The sequence below is a fragment of the Enhydra lutris genome, unplaced genomic scaffold, assembly GCF_002288905.1.
Source record: "Enhydra lutris kenyoni isolate GAN:26980312 unplaced genomic scaffold, ASM228890v2 scaffoldscaffold14, whole genome shotgun sequence".
NCBI lineage: Eukaryota > Metazoa > Chordata > Mammalia > Carnivora > Mustelidae > Enhydra > Enhydra lutris.
The window spans coordinates 2,490,175-2,506,031 of NW_019154098.1; the positions used below are offsets into that span (position 1 = coordinate 2,490,175).

General features: G+C 59.1%; 1 protein-coding gene across 1 annotated transcript in view; it reads left to right on the top strand.

The window, feature by feature from the left end:
• LOC111146795 (maestro heat like repeat family member 5) overlaps positions 1-15,857 on the top strand; it is a 66,122-nt gene that overhangs the window by 36,561 nt on the left and 13,704 nt on the right. The window contains exons 15-21 of the mRNA XM_022502478.1: positions 253-357; positions 1,026-1,161; positions 1,460-1,632; positions 5,194-5,343; positions 6,089-6,243; positions 14,166-14,325; positions 15,063-15,244. Of these exons, the coding sequence (XP_022358186.1) occupies positions 253-357; positions 1,026-1,161; positions 1,460-1,632; positions 5,194-5,343; positions 6,089-6,243; positions 14,166-14,325; positions 15,063-15,244 (1,061 nt within the window). The remainder of the gene's footprint in view (positions 1-252; positions 358-1,025; positions 1,162-1,459; positions 1,633-5,193; positions 5,344-6,088; positions 6,244-14,165; positions 14,326-15,062; positions 15,245-15,857) is intronic.

The following is a 15,857-nucleotide window of genomic DNA, read 5'->3' on the forward strand; positions in this document are numbered from 1 at the left end:
GGGGCGAGGCCTGCTGGGCGGGGCGAGGCCTGCTGGGCGGGGCGAGGCCTGCTGGGCGGGGCGAGGCCTGCTGGGCGGGGCGGGGCCTGACTCTGGGCGGAGCGGAGCCTTAATTGCCAGCGGCCGAGGCCAAGGGGACCGGGCCTGAGCCAAGCCCCGAGCGCTGGGCTGAGGTCGGGCTGGCCCCGTGGAGCTGGCCGGTGCCGGGGTGCGCGGCTGCAGCACCCCCTCCCCTCCCCTGCCCACCCGCAGCACCTGTACCTCTGGCTGGCGTCGGAGAAGGCACACGAGCGGCAGCGGGCTATGCACAGCTGCATGGCCCTTCTCAGATTCCTGAGCCAAAACCCCTACCTGGATGTGAGTATCCAGCCTTCTGGCCCCCCATCCCACACCCGCTCTGGGGCCCCAGCCAAGCCGTCCTCCTCCCGGAGGCTGACAGGCTCGTGGAGCTCAAGGCCCCCTAGACTTCTGCCGCCAGGATGGGTGGATCCTGGAATGCCCTACAACATGGCCATGTTGGAGGGCACAAGCTGGGGCAGGAATTGGGGCTCCCTACCCAGTCCGCACGGCTGGGCTCTGAACCCTGATGCCGGGACCCCTGACCCAGGAGGCTGGGCTCCTGGCAACACCCCATGAAGCCTCCGGCAGCATCTTTCACACCCTGAGCCTCCATTTCTCGCCCATGAAAAGGGAGGAAACAAGTCCTCCTCAGAGGGATACCCTGGGAGTCAGAGGAGGTGCTCCCCTGCCCCAGCCCCAGGTCAGGGCCGTTGCATTAAAATAGGATTCCTCTTGATTTCTGAGTTTGGGGCAACCCCTTATGTGTTGCCCGGTGTGCCCTGGGCTGCTGACTGTAGTGGCTGGGCCGGGTGGGCAGAGCCTGGGCTAGGGGTCCTGAGAGCCGAGCCCCAGCCCGGCCACACAGTCGGAGGATATCTGATGCCGGCCTTGCTGGGGTGAGTGCGCAGCAGGACAGAGACTCACGGGAGGGTCTGAAGTCACTGGTTCCCATGTTCTCACCACAGCCAAAAGAGGACTTCAAGCGGATTGGGCAGCTGGTGTGCGTGTTGGGGATTTTGTGCCAGGACCCGGACAGGGCCACCCAGCACTCCAGCCTGGAAGGAGTGGGCCACCTCTACCAGCTCCTGAGGTGCCAGAGAGGTGAGCCTCTGAGGGCACCACAGTGTGACCCGCTGCCACCCCAACCACGGCCTCAGCTGGGACCACACCCACACTCCTAAATGCACCCTACCCCTGATCTGCCCCGAAACCCACCTCTAATCCCAGCCATAGCCCTGTGATGTCCCCCATCCCAGGCTCACTCAGACTCCCATCCCTAGATGAGCACAGGCCTGACCCTGACTACCAGTGACCCTGTCCTGACCCCTCCTGTCCCCTCCTAGACCCCAAGCCTACCTTTGCCCGGCCCTCACCCTGTCCCACGCCCACCCCTGGCCAGCGACGGAAACTCGGAAGGTGGAGGTGCAGACCCCGGAGCAGCTTTCTCAGGCCCATGGGAATGGGACTCCTGTCTGGAGCAGCGGAGACCAGAAGACAGCTCCGCCGGCCTCTCAGGAGCCGGTGTTCCCGAAGGACGGCGTCCTCCAGCTTGGCAGCTCCCAAGTCATCAAGGTCAAAGCCCTTAGAAGGGTGGCAGATCTGGGTGGGGAGGTGCGGCCACGCTCTGCTCTGACCCCCAACACCATACCCTCTGACAGGGCTTCCAGCTGTTGGTTTGGTCTCGCTAGACCTAGGGGGTCAGAGCCTGGGCCGGGTGTGAGTATTACAACCAACGCTGGGATCTCACCTTTAACGCTGGTGATTCACTTAGAGCGCTTGGAGGAGTCCCTGGCCCTTGGCGTGGGATTGAGGACTTGGGAGAAGGAGAATGGGAGGGAGGGGTCAGAGACAGACCCTGAGGTCAGCGGCCTGGGCTTGAGTCCCAGCTCTGTCCCTCCTGGCTCTGACCTAGACAAGTCTCTTCTCCTGTCTGAGCCTCTGTCTTCTTCTGTAAAATGGTGCTGTGAACCCCTGGCCAGCACAAGCACCCAGTAAAACGGTGCTTTCAGGAGGCTCCCATGGCAGGTGTTCTCTGAGACACCATACAACGTCCTGCCCTGAGTCTGCTTTTTGCAGGAGGAGCACTCTCTGGAAATATCCCCACATGCCTCATTTCCCAGGGTCCTCTCTTACTCTGAAAGCCAGGCCCTCCTCCTGTAGAGGTGGAACATGGCTTCCCTTGCCCTGTCATCTGGTCTACCTCAGCCAGCTCTTCCTTGGTCAGCCGCCAGGGGGAGCCCAGGAGTTCCCCGATATCCCTTCCATCACCCCAGTGAGATCCTGGAAATTTGTGACATTCTGTGCCCAATGTGACTTGTGTTCTCCTCTGAACATGAGCGAGGCTGGGACCCAGCGTGTGGGCTGGACGCTGGTGTTGACCGGACGAGCCGTGTTTTGTGGAGCCTCGTGTTCTGAAGGGCCAGTTCATGATGGCTCTGACATAGTGACTTTGTGGCGCAGTGTTGGTGTTGAGCCCGTAACTAGTGAAGACCCCTGTATGTGGCACACTGGTCAGTCTCCCCTATTAGACCTTGAGCCCTCCAGGCCAGAAGCAGGGTCGTGCCAGGACCCAGTGCTGGGCCTGGTGGTAGAGACAGCCTTTAATAAACACCCACTAAGGGGCGCCTGGGTGGCTCAGTGGGTTAAAGCCTCTGCCTTCGGCTCAGGTCATGATCCCAGGGTCCTGGGATCGAGCCCCACATCGGGCTCTCTGCTCTGCAGGGAGCCTGCTTTCTCCTCTCTCTCTCTCTGCCTGTCTCTCTGCCTACTTGTGATCTCTGTCTGTCAAATGGATAAATAAAATCTTTAAAAAAAAAAAAAAAAACACCCACTAAGTTAAACCAGATCAAACCAGATGAGGAAGCAGTGGTGACAGCCGGTCGGAGCCCCAGCAAGGTCTGAATCCAGTCCTGGCTGACTCCAGTGTTCTCTGCAACCACAGTGAGCCATCAGGGTTGCAGTCGATTAGAGGTTGAGTATGGAAAATCCAAAGCCCTGGGGCCAATACATCAAGTATTGATGTATCGATATTGTATACACCAAGTAAGCCTAGCTTGACTTCCGTTTACGCCGAAGAACCTGGGCTGGGGGCAGAGGTGGGGCAGGGCAGGAGGGTTCCCTGGCTACCAGCTCAGAGGGAGCCAGTGGTGAAGAGGCCTCAGGGCTTTAGATTTTCTGTACTAAACACTCAGGCTCTCAGAAAGGCTGAGTAGGCCATCTGTGTCCTGCCCTGTCCCACCACACAGGGAGTGGACGTTCAGCTCTGGCTCTCTCTCCTTGGACAAGACACAGGGACGGACAGGAGCACAGAGAGGAGAGAGGATGAGAGGGCCTGCTGATCAAGGGTTAGTGGATCCAGGAAGGTTTGGAATGGAGAACTGACCTGGAATCTGTCCCCAGGTCTGTCCTTGATTCCCTCTGTGATCTTAGGTACACTACATCTTCATTACCACCATTACCACCACCACCACCATCACCACCACCGCTACCACCACTACTGCCATCACCATCGCCATCACCATCACCATTGCCATTGCAATCACCACCACTACCGCCATCTCCATCACCACCATCGTCACCCACCATCACCATCACCACCATCTCTACCATTACTGCCACCACCACTCCACATGTATTCATGTCCTGGGCTAAAGTAAGACATCTCCCAGGTATTTGCCAATCTTGAGATTGCAGTATTCTGGGATTCGGAGACTCTAAGCACCATTCCAAGTTGCATCTCTTCACTTTCTCAGTGCTAAAACTTTAACCAAAATTCAACATTTTAGAAACCAATTTTAAATGTAATCTCCTAACAAGTGTTCCAACCAGATTTATAATCACTTAATATTTTTTAAAGTTGTTATGAACTACAAATATTCCACGAAAATCACTTTGAACATTCTAACCAACAACTAATCCTAATAGTCTCACAAACATTTACCAAAATTTTAGAATAATTATCCTAATAAATATTCAAGCATTATTTAATACTAATTTTTCTATCTAATGTAAGTATAAACATCCTAACAGAGTTTCAAATAGTTCAACAAATACCCTAACATGCCAAGAAACATTACCACCCTTAACATCCTTGCGGACCTTATACATTTCTATTAGGATCCCGGCCGCCAGCCTTCTGTCTTCCTCTGATTATCAGATGTTCTGAGTCAGAGCCTTCCGATAGAACTTTCTAGGAGGATGGAAGTGTCTGTCTGCACTTCCCAGGTAGCCACTGGCTACATGTGTCTACCGGGCACTTGTAATGTGGCCAGTGCTATGGAGGAACTGAGATAGTGAATTTTACTTAATCACATTTACATTTAAGAAGCTACATGTGGCTGGTGGCTACCATAGTGGGCAACAATGCTCTAAGTCTTTCCAGAAGGTTCTACCGGGGCAGCCCCCGGCTGGCCCAGCCCCCACTCTCAAAGACTGTGGTCAGTGGCTATGGAGCAGGGGTCTCACCCACCACATTGCATTTCCCCGAGCCCCCCGTCATTCCCCTGAGTGGCTCACAGTCTGGATTCAGAGCTGATCCTGGGAGAACATGGGCAGAGAGCAGTCGGGCTCTTGGGGAGGTCCTACCGCAGCACAGGAGCCTGGGCTCTGGACCCGGCCTCTGCTGTGGTGAGGGTGCGCATGGGTCTGGGTCTGGGGATTGTTGTTCCGGGTGACCATGAAGACCCTTCCCAACTCTGAAGCTCAATGGCTCCTGATTCAAATGCTGTAAGGAGGACTAGGGCCTGGCATGGGGAGCACCCAGCTGGGCGGAGGCCAGCAGGTGAGGAAGTCCAGGAGGTGAGGACAGGGCAGAGGAGGGGAGGAAAGGAGGCTGGCCAGGCCACGCAGGCCCCAGGACAAGCACTGGGGTCCGAGTGAGGAAGGAAGCTGTTCCTCGGCACCACGACGGGCATCACGCTCTCCCTTCCCAAGCCTCAGAGAGATGTGCAGGCAGCCAGCCTGCAAAATGGGTACATGTCTGGGGGTTTTGGAGGAGAGGGGCTCAGACGTCTGGACGTGCTCAGAGACCTGGGCAGCCTGAGGCCAAGGAGAAGGGGAAAAGAGATGGCAGGAGACAGACAGCTGGGCACATGCGACCCGCAGTGACAGCTGCCCCCTCCGCCGCTGTTGCAGGAGGTCATGAAGCATCTCACGATGGCAGAGCTGACCGACCTCATCTGGACAGCCATCGAAGGCCTGGGCTCCACCAGCCCCTTCCGCGTTCAGGCAGCCGCCGACGTGCTGCTCACCACCATCAAGGAGCACGGGGCCAACCTGGAGACCGTGAGGGGCTGGGGCACCCGCTGAGGGTGGGGCAGGACAGGTCTGGGGGCAGAGGGACGGACGCCCAGTAGTCGGCACCCTGGGACTCGGGCCTGATGCAGGAGACACAGACCCCACCCAGACAGGTCCCGCGAATGAACGAATGGATGGATGGATGGCCCAAGCAGGTGTGCTGGGGCCCCGAGGGGTGTTTGCGGAGTCCTGGGGCCCGCATGCACAGACAAAGCTGCTGTGCCAGGCTTTGGGGGAGCACATGGGGGAGGAGGAGGCACACACGCTCCCAGAAGTTCTCAGTCTGACGGAAGGACAGACACAGGGAAGGACTGGACAGCATAGGAAATGCAAAGGCCACGAAGTGCCCCCGGTGGGGTGGGGGTGCCCCCCCCAGAAACAGGATGATGGATCCAAGTCCTGCAGATAAGGAAGCCCCAGGTAGGGGACACTGGACCCAGGCAGCAGGAGAGACCAGCAGTGGCTCGGGGAGGTGGGGGGACACCTTCCAGGACAGCGTGTGCCCAAGTGCTGTTCTCGGGAGATGTCGAGGTGGGTGTGTCTGAGCCTCCCAGGCCCTGGGCAGTGTTCGGACAGAGCCGGGGGGCCTCACATGCCCTGCGAAAGGCAGTGGGGCCTCTCCCCGCTTAGCCTGGGACTCCAGGGTGGAAAAGTGCCTCCCTCAGACTTCTGGGGCGGGGCCTGGCCTCCCCCCTCAGACCAGCCCTCTCCCCTGTGTTCTGCCTCCCTGCAGGTTGCCAACCTGGGCCGGGCCATCCACTTGCAGCTGTGCTCCATCCGCATCCCCCAGGCCAAGGAAGACGTCCTGCACGCCGTCACCCTGCTAGCCCGGAGCCACACGCCGGAGCTGGTGGCCACCTTCCTGGACTTCTCCATACCCCTGGACAGGTGCCCAGCCCCACCCTCCCCACTGACCCCATGGCCCACCCTCCGCCTCCCCCAGGCAGGGGGCGGGGCTTCCACCTCTGCCCTCCTGCCGGCCCCCTTCCAGCCCATGGGGACCCCCGCAGGTCTGGGCACAGGGAAGGAGCCCACGCCCCATTCACGGACTGCGGGTCTCCCGAGCCAGGCCCTGGGGAGGAGCTGCTCCCCGTTCTTCCTCCGTCCCAGCCTCATTCCCATCACCTCACCGTGAGAGTGCCTGGGACCTGAGGTGCCCCGGGCAAGACCCCAGCCAACACCAAAGTGTTGCCCTCCTTCCTGTTCCTCCAAGGACCTCTCCTCCCTCCCCCGCCTCCAGTGTCCACACAGCCCTTTTGGGCGGGGCTGGCTTTCTCAGGACGAATCCCAGCTCTGAACCCCAGGGGTTCAGTCTCTACCCCCAGCTGCACACCCGCCAGGCACCTGCGTTCTGTCATGCCTGGGTCCTTGCAGGGTCACTCCTGATTGTGGACGCGGTCTTACTCACCCCCCGTCTGAATCCTGGGGCTTTCTCTCAGCCCAACGTCTCAATGCCTGGATCCCCTCTCTCCCACTGATCCTGTCCTCCCTCCTGCCTCGGCCGCCCACTCCCATGGTCAGCCTCTTGGCTCGGACACCTCCAATCTGGGGCATCTCTGTCCACCACCCCCCAGCACCCCCTTACAGGCCACCTCCTCTGGTACCCCTGTGAGCCTCTGCCCTCCACAGCCTCCGGTCCACTATCCACCCACCTCCTCACATCCCTCCCCCATCCTCACCCCCCTCCTTACCAACATTAATTACTTCCTGGACATACCCAAGTCCCTCGTCCCCTCTGTCACACTCAGCCTGCAAAACCTCCCTCAGTTAAACTCCCCATTTTGAATTCCCAGCCCCACACCTCCCTGCCGCCAACCTCGCTCCCATTCTACTGAAAAATCGGAAGCCCCCAGAAGAGAAGTCCCGTGAGCTCCCAGCCCCCAAGACTCGTTTCCAGAAAGATTTCTGATTTCCATATGGGAGGGCCCTTTTGCTTCTGTAATTTCTAGTTGTTTTTTGTTTTGTTTGTTTTTGGGGTTGGTTTGTTTGTTTGTGCACTGGGATCAGAGAAGGCCACTGTCATGTTTCTGCTTTCTGGGATTTGCCGACCTTTGGAACAGCTGTCATGAGGGTTCTACCAGCACATGAGAAGAGGCTGTATCTTCTCCGTCGTGTGGTTCCAAGTGTGTGTCCACAGGCGCGCCTGAGGGACCGTGATGTTCCCTGATTTCGCAATGTCCACTCTGTTCTGTCTTGTACTGAGAACGGCACACTAAAGCCACGACCGACACATTCTGCCCACAAACGCTTCCACGTCCTGCAGGTTTTACGTCCTGCGTGGCCGTCACGTTCTTTATGCAAATGTATACCTTCCTTAGGAATTGCGGCTTCCGGCATAGAAAAGTGCCCCACCGGGACGCCTGGGTGGCTCAGTTGGTTAAGCAGCTGCCTTCAGCTCAGGTCATGATCCCAGCGTCCTGGATCGAGTCCCACATCGGGCTCCTTGCTCGGCAGGGAGCCTGCTTCTCCCTCTGCCTCTGCCTGCCATTCTGTCTGCCTGTGCTTGCTCTCTCTCTCTCTCTGACAAATAAATAAACAAAATCTTTAAAAAAAAAAAAAAAAAAGAAAAGAAAAGTGCCCCACCTTGTTGCGTGTAATGCTCCCCGGGCCCGAATTCCACCTTGTCTGCTACCAGGACAGCGGAAGCCTGTCTGCTTCCCCGTTTTCCCCTCTTGCCCAGTGTGTGTCATCTCACACCCAGCACAGAGCCCGGCTTTGATGTGTGCTCTGAACCGCTAGTCCCTTCCTTCTAATGAGCGAGCCCAACCCTTCCTTCCCACTTATCCACGCGATGGGTGTGTGGCGTCTCCACTCTGCCCAACATCCCACAGTTGCGTACGTGCTGTGGGTGTGCTCTACTGCTCTCCTCTTCTACGGGGCGTGTATTCTTGGATCCTTAATGTTTTTAATTAAAGAAGACGTATTTTTGCAATAGTCCCTATGTTCGTGCTCCCGACCCATTTTAATGCCCTCGGCCCTTGTTCTATCATCTAAGCTCTCGCCGTGTATTCTCTGCGGGAGCTTCTAGCCCTCTCCGCGCTGGACCAGACCCGCCTCCAACAGACAGCTCTCGAGGGCTCCCGTGTGCTTGAAGGACAACTCGGCTGGGCATAAAAGGCTCGGTTCACACTTGCTTTTATTGAGTATTTTTCAAGTGCTGCTCTGCGGTCGCCTTGCTTTGTTACTGAAATGTCTACCTATCGTGGTTTCTTTTTCCTTTATCAAGACGCCTGCCTTCGAAAGAGGTCTTGCTTCCGGGACACCTTGCAGGGTGTCCGCCCACCTCTGGAACTGAACAATTTTATTAAGAGGGGCCTCAGCGTTGACCATTCTGTGTTCATTCTCCCAAGGACCTAGTGGGTCCTTCGAATGTGTAGACTAGGCCTTTGGTTGTCGTTTCTGGAATGTTCTCTGGGTGATAGCTTGAAACACGTGCTCCATTCCCCTGACAAGCTCGCCCTTCCAAGCTGCTAGGCGATCCCGTCCTCCATCTCCAGCACCTCCTCTCTGATCCTTTTCACGTCTTTCGTGCCGGCTTCCTGCTTTCCCTCGATGCCCCTTAGCTGACTTCTTATCATCCCTCTTGGACATCTTGCGTTTTTTCCACTTCGGAGATAATTTCGTCCTTTCTTCCACCTTTTTCCCGAACTCAGCCAATCCTCTGTTCCTTTCTTTACTGAGGTGTGGTGGTGGTGGTGGTTTTCTTTTTGGAAGTTATAACTCAAGGTGGCTGTTCCTGTGTCTGGGTGCTCGCTGGAGTCTGAGGAGTGCTGTCTGCACGGGGTCTGCTTCGGAGGGGAACCCTTCCTTGTTGGTTGGGCGCTGGTTATTTTTTTCTATTTTTGATTTTTTTCATTTCATTTCATTTTGTTTTGTTTTGCAATAACTCAGTGGATCTGTTACTCCTGTTCCTGTTCCTATCAAACACTGGTGGAGGCTTCTACAGGATTTCAAGTTCAATGGCACCCTCTTCTGTTCATCGAGCAAAGTCTGGAGGATTTAGTGGACTATCTTGGTGGCAGGTGAAAAGGTCATGTGTCCTCCAGTTGGGGGGGTGGGTTTTTGGAGGTTTTTGGTTCTTTTCTCTCTTGTAGGGTCGTCCGTTTTCCTCCTCCACATAGTCCCTGTCACCGCCCACTCTCCAAAGGCACCTGGTTCTTTTCCCGTATTTTTCTCCCCAGAGCCGTGTGTCTTGGAGGCTGCCCTTCCCACGGCACCAGCTCCGTCAGCCCCTTTCCTGTGGTTAGTGCCCTTCTTTTCTCCTGTTTCCCTCTTGTCGGCCTGGGATGGACTTTGCCTTCCTGGAGGTGAGTGGGTTCAATTCTGAGCCCTGCCTCTGGCTTCCTTCCCCTGTGTCCTGCGGTCTCCTCCCCGTCCTGGACCCCAGAGCCCCTGGCGGCAGCAGCGATGGGCACTTCTCTTGTTTGCCTACAGTGATGTCGAACTTCAGGTGTCCTCTGAGGTCACAGTCTCTGTGCGATTTTAATTTTCCCTCCCTCTTGCTCCATGTGGTTTCTCAAGGTTACTTGAAGGGCGAGGAACCTGGAGACCGCCTTGTCTTCAGCTGCCCCGGGGTCTGCGGTTCACCTGGGCCTGCACTGAGTTTATACCTTCCTCCCCCGTCCCGAGAAGCACGTTTGCCCTGGACGGGAATGCACTTGACGCTGAGGGTCCTTAACCTGGGCTTGTGTGGGCGTCTTGCCAGCCCGGGGACCACGTCCGATTCAAGTCTGTGCCCGGGGGTTTCTTTGAGCCGCGCTGTGGTGTGACTTCAGACCCAGATCGGGTTTCGTGATTCGGACCCTCGGGAGCAGTCCCTCCCTGCACCCAGTGCTCTGTTGGAGGCCGGCAGACCTCCTGGCTGTTCCCCTCCGCAGACGGCCAGGTCGGTGGTTATCATCCTCACACAGAACCAGCGGCTCTTGGGGTCCCACCTCTGTGATGGAGGTAGACGTCCACCTGGAATAATTTTGCTTTCTCAGAAGCGCCTGAAGCTTCTTAGGAAACGTCGGAAGCATTCTTAGAAACAACGTGGCGTGCCCTAACGCTATGAACAGAGCGGGGTGGTAGGTGCCCCGCCAGTCTTCTTGTGTCCTGTGGCTTTTCCCGTCAACAGTGTGCATCTACAATTCATTCCGGTATGTTACCTGTGGCTGCAGTTCATTCGTTTTTGTGGCCGTTTAGAGCCTCGTGAAAGCTGATCACCCTTTCTGCCACACATTGGGGTTGTCGCCTGCTCGGGTCTGTGACTAACGCACCCTCACGTGCTCCCAGGTGCCCCCATGCGCATCCGGGGGCGTGTTCTGTCCGCACCGGGGGCGCGTTCAGGACGCAAACGCCCTGGAGTTCTGCACGGACCCAACGTTAACGGACCCATCAGATCGTTTTCCAAAGGGCTCGCATCGCCTCACGCTCCTGCCGGGATGTTTTTGAGAGACCTCACTCCACATTTCATCCACACTTAGTCCCAACTTTCTAACCACTCGTTAAACTGTCACCCGCCTGGTGCACAAATCGCGTCGCGACGTTCGTTCGCACGTTTCTAATGAAATCATGGTGCTGAGCGCTTGGCCGTTGGAGTATTGTCTTTGGTGATCTGTGCGTCGAGGACCCAACCCATCCTTCTGCTGGGACGTCCCTCTTTTTCTCACCCACTCCCAGGAACTTCTGAGTACAAGCCTCTCCCGATTGCGTGGAAAGCCTCTCCTGGCAGCACTCTGCGGCTTGTCTTTTCACTCCCTGAATCTGCCTTTCGATGAAAAGGAGCGCGGGTCTGGTTCTTCCCGCTCAGGATCTTACAGAAGTTCTGCTGACTGACTGCCTTTCGAACTCAGGTCCCGGCCGCCCCGTAAGTGAGACGGTGCGCACGTGAGGCCGGGCTCCTGTTCTGTGTAGTGGCCGGCCTCCTTTAGTGACAAGCCCAGCCCGGGCCCGGAGCTCGGGAGGCTCCCTGCCTGCCGGCCAAGTGCCCGCGGGTGGGGGTCTGTGTCTGGGCTCAGCAGCGCTCTGCTCGCCTGTCCCCCTGCTGACACCCAAGGTCCTAATTCCTGTAGCATCACTTAGGTTCTCAGCACCTGATACAGAACGGCCCCCCTGATCCTCCTTGACACCGGCCCGGCGGCTCTCGGCCCTGCGCATCTCGAATTTCTACATGGACTTACACTTGGCTTGCCAAGTTGTCTTTCTTTTTCTCCCGTGTTTCTCATTTACCCTTTGAGGGTGACTTTGCTGGGTCAGCCCCCAGCTGCCCACCGCCGGTGTAGGTACAACCCACAGTGTGTCACGCTGGCTCCTTTCAGTAATGGAATCCACGCCGGCGAGACCGCCTCCCGCACGAGAGCTGGGATCTCGGTCATGCCCTCCAGCTGGGGACAGGGCTGAGCGCCACCGGTCCCAGCCCCCTGCGCATCCTCCACCCACGCTCACCCCCCTTCATTTCTTTTTCATTTTATTGCCGCTAAACACATTCCTTAAAGTGGTTCTTCGTTTTCGCCATTGTGCTGTGGGGGGCGGTGTCGCCTGTCGTCCTCAGAGAGGCGCTTCCTCCCGGTGCTAACCGGTGAGGGGCAGGCTGTCCATCGGGACATAAACCCAGCAGCACCCACTTTTCTTTCCTTAGTAAGGTGTCAAGTGTCTCTTCCCAGCCCTTCTATTTTGAATTAATAGGCTTTCTCTTTCGGAGCAGTTGTGGTTCATAGAAGAATCAGCAGAACGCCACGTCCCACCACTGTCCCCCCTGCTAGCACCCGGCGCAGGCCACTGTGTTGGCTCCGGCCAGGGGACCATTCTGCGGCGTCGTCATCAACGAGAGCCCACAGCGAGGTGGGGCTCGGCCGGGCGCCAACCATCCATCCCGCGGGCTCGGATGGGGCGCAGGCCATGCACCACTCGCCTGTCCTCCAGAGTAGCGCCACTGCCCAAAATCCATTCTGCCCTCCTGACCCCTCACAGCCGCCGATCTTCTACCTGCCTCCACGCTTCCGCCTTTTCCAGAATGTCGCAGACTTAGAGCCGTACAGTACGGGGCCTTTCCCTCCAGCTCCTAGTCCTCAGCGATACGCATTTCGGGTTCCTCCATGTCCTTCCCGGGCTGCCCTCTCAGCTCCTAGCTGCCCCGGCTCTGCCTCCTGCCGGTCCCTCCTGTCTCCAGTCTCTCAGGACAGGGCCACAGGGCTCGGGACCCAGAGCTCCCCTCACTTACACTCCTCTCCCCATGGCCACCTCCATTCCCGCGGCTCTAAGTATCCCCTATACAGACGCCTGCCCCCCACCCCGAGTGTTCACCCCGCCAGACGGCAGCACGTGAATGTCGGGCAGGCATTCCACACCGGACACACCTGGGCCACGCCGCTGGCCGTCCCCGTAAAACTGTCCTCCTGGGGGCTTCCCCACGCCGATGCCATCTGCCCAGCTTTTCAAGCCAGAGCTCTTGGGCCACCTGGACTGTCCTCTCCACACCCAGACCTACCCTCAGGGAGCCCTACAGCTCCAGCTGCCCCGTCCCCGCAGCCCGTCAGGACATCACAGGCTCACACGGAGTCCCAGCAGCCAGAGGGAGGCTTCAGAGATAAGTTGGACTGCGTCTCTCCTCTGCTACAGACTGTCCCGTGGCCCCGTGACATTCAAAGTCAAGGCAAAAACTTCACAGTAGCCGACAAGGTTGTGGCCTGGCCCCACACCCTCGCTGTCCTCCTCTCCCAGCCCCACTCTCTCCACTCCATCCCCGGCCCTTCCTGCCGGCCCTGAGCACACCAGCATCGGCTCTGTGTCGGGGCCGGAAGGTTCTCCCCACCCCAGAGCAGCGCAGCTCCCTGCTTACCGCCTCAGATCTTTGCTCACGTCCCTTCTGGGTGAAGGCTTCCCAGCCGTCCCACAAAAAACCTGACCGCAGCCCAGATGCACCCTCCTGCCGTCCCCCTCCCAGCACCCCCCTTCACTGATCCCCTCCCCTCCTCTGCTTTGTGCACTTAGTCCCACACACCTTGTTTGCTGGCTGAGTCCAGCCCTAGGGGTCACTCCCACACAGACGAGGACTTTGCCGGTTCTGTCACTGCTCTGTTCCCAAGCTGGCTGCCCGCACATGACAGGTCTCAGCACCCACATGCCAGCAGAACAAAGGAGACGCCCAGGCCCTTGGTTGCCCTCGCTCCTGGAGAAGCATGTCCCCTCGGCTTCTCGACGCAGGCTTCGCCCCCAGAGACCCGCCCACTGCCTCACAGCCGGGATGGCACCGCAGGGACTCGGGCCTGGGTCCTTCCGACAGCAGAGGCCCCATCTACAGTTGCAGAGCAGCTGTGCACCCCCAGCCCAGTGTCTGTCCTAAACCCGGGGTGGGGGCTTCTCCAGGCCCCCACTGTGGCCTCCCGGTCCCTACCCCCCTGCTCCTCCAGCCCCTTCCACCCAGCACTCGGCCCCAAAGACCACCACCTAGCACAGAAAACAGAGGGCCATCAGGAGCCCCAAAGCCTCTGCCCCCCAGGACTCACAGGCCCATGTCCATGCACCAAGTGGAAAGGCCACAGGACTGGGCAGGCCTGGCCTCCAGCCCCAGCTCCCCGGTCACAAGGGAGGGCCCAATCAGTCCTCAGTTTCCCCATCTGCAAAATGAGCACAAGGACACTGTAAAGCTCTGTGCACACACACCTGTCCCTGCTGCCCATTCTCTCCTCCAGTGCCCCCCTCCCCTCCAGGGGCTCCGCACGCCCAGGGGATCCAGCCCAGCCTCCTCCCTTGGCTCCTGAGGCCCTGGAGGTCTGCTGGGGCAGCTGAGCACGAGCAGGGTGGCCCTCATGACCCCCCTTTGCCTGCAGCCATGCCTTCCGCTTGTGGAGGGCCCTGGGGGCCGAGCAGCCCGTGAGCCGCGTGGTATTGGCCACGCTCCTGGACTGGCTGCGGGAGCGGCCGCTGCCCGGAGGGGCCGGAAACGGCAGCCCCCAGCCCAAGGATCAGCCCTGGCTGCGCTCGTTGGCTGTGAGTGCACGACCTCGTTTTCCCCCAGGCTTACACACCCCCAGCCCAAAAGCCCCTGAGCAGCAGCCCAGAGCCGCCCAGAGCCCCTCCCCGCCTGGAGCCCCCAGACACACTGCCACACGAGCACAGGTGCGTGATGGTTGAACGTGGAAGCAGAGGGCACCCCCACCCCGTCTCCGAGCCCGGCCCTCGGCCCTTCCCCTGAGCAGCCCCCAGCCCCGCGCTGACGCAGGCCCCTCCTGTCAAAAACCACACAGCAGCATGGGCTCAGCAGGGCAGCCTCCTCCGTGTCCCACCACGCCCCCAGCCTGGGCCTGCCCTTGTCATGACCGCCCAGTGATGACCCCCACCCCAAGAACATTCTGGTCTGCGTGCTCTGATGGGCACAGGAAGCCTCGGGGCTGCTGCCCGGTAGCTCTGCCTTCGGGGACCATCTGTCCCCCGCTGTCCCTTGTCACAGACCTCTGTGCAGCTGTCCCACGGGAAGCACACCACACGGCCTTGCCACCGGGGTTCCAGAGCACGGTCTGGACACGGATGGACGGCGGACAGAGCGGGCGGGTGGGGGTGGCTGGCAACCCGGGACGTGCTGTGAGGGAGGGCCCAGGACCTCCTGTGGGTCCAGGAAGGGAGCCGAGAGGGCCAAGGCCCCCGGAGGAACATCTCAGAGATACAGCCCTGGTGCTGGAGGCTATGACAGGAGGGGAGGCCGGCCAGACACACTCCTGTCCCGACAGGCCATGAACACGCTGCACGAACTGCAGTTCGCCCGGGAGTTCAAGAAGGCGGTGCGGGAGGCCCACCCCGAGCTGCTGCTGGCCCTCCTCACCCAGCTGCACTACGTCTTGGAGCTGAACCCGCCAGAGGGGCCCCCGCCCGGCCAGGAGGCCCCAGAGACGACCACACCCAGCCCGCAGAGGTAAGGACAGACACAGGCTCCCGAGGCAGGCACGGGGGCCGAGACGGGTACAAGCCTCCTGGGGCCGACAGCGCCATAGCACCCGGCGGCCAACAGCGGCACGCGCCTGCGGCCTCGGCTCTGAGGACTCAAGTCCAAGCACACGGTGCAGCGGGGCCGCGCTCCCTCTGAAGCCTGTAGGGGAGGACACTCCCGGCCTCCTCCTCTGCTGGTGTTCCCTGACTTGCAGACGTTGCCTCCCCTTCTGCCTCCCTCCCCACCTGCCGTTCTCCCCTGCGTGTCTCTGTCCCGGTTTCCCTTTCGTATAAGGACACCGGTGACTGGCTTAGGGCCACCCTCCTGGTCTCATCCTAACTCGATTCCAGCTGCAAAGATCCTGTTTCCAAATAAGGTCACATTCACAGGTACAGACGGGTTTTAGGACGTGGACAGAGCTTTTGCGGGGCACACGATTCAACCCCCGAACGCCCTCATGGCCAGCGCAGCCGTCAGCGCGGAGGGACCCGGGGCAGGTGTAGGGCCTGTTTCCACACTCCCTGAGGGGTGCCTGGCAACAGAAACACCCGCGAGCATGTGCACACTTCATGGGACAGCCCTTGCCGCCACCCCTGAA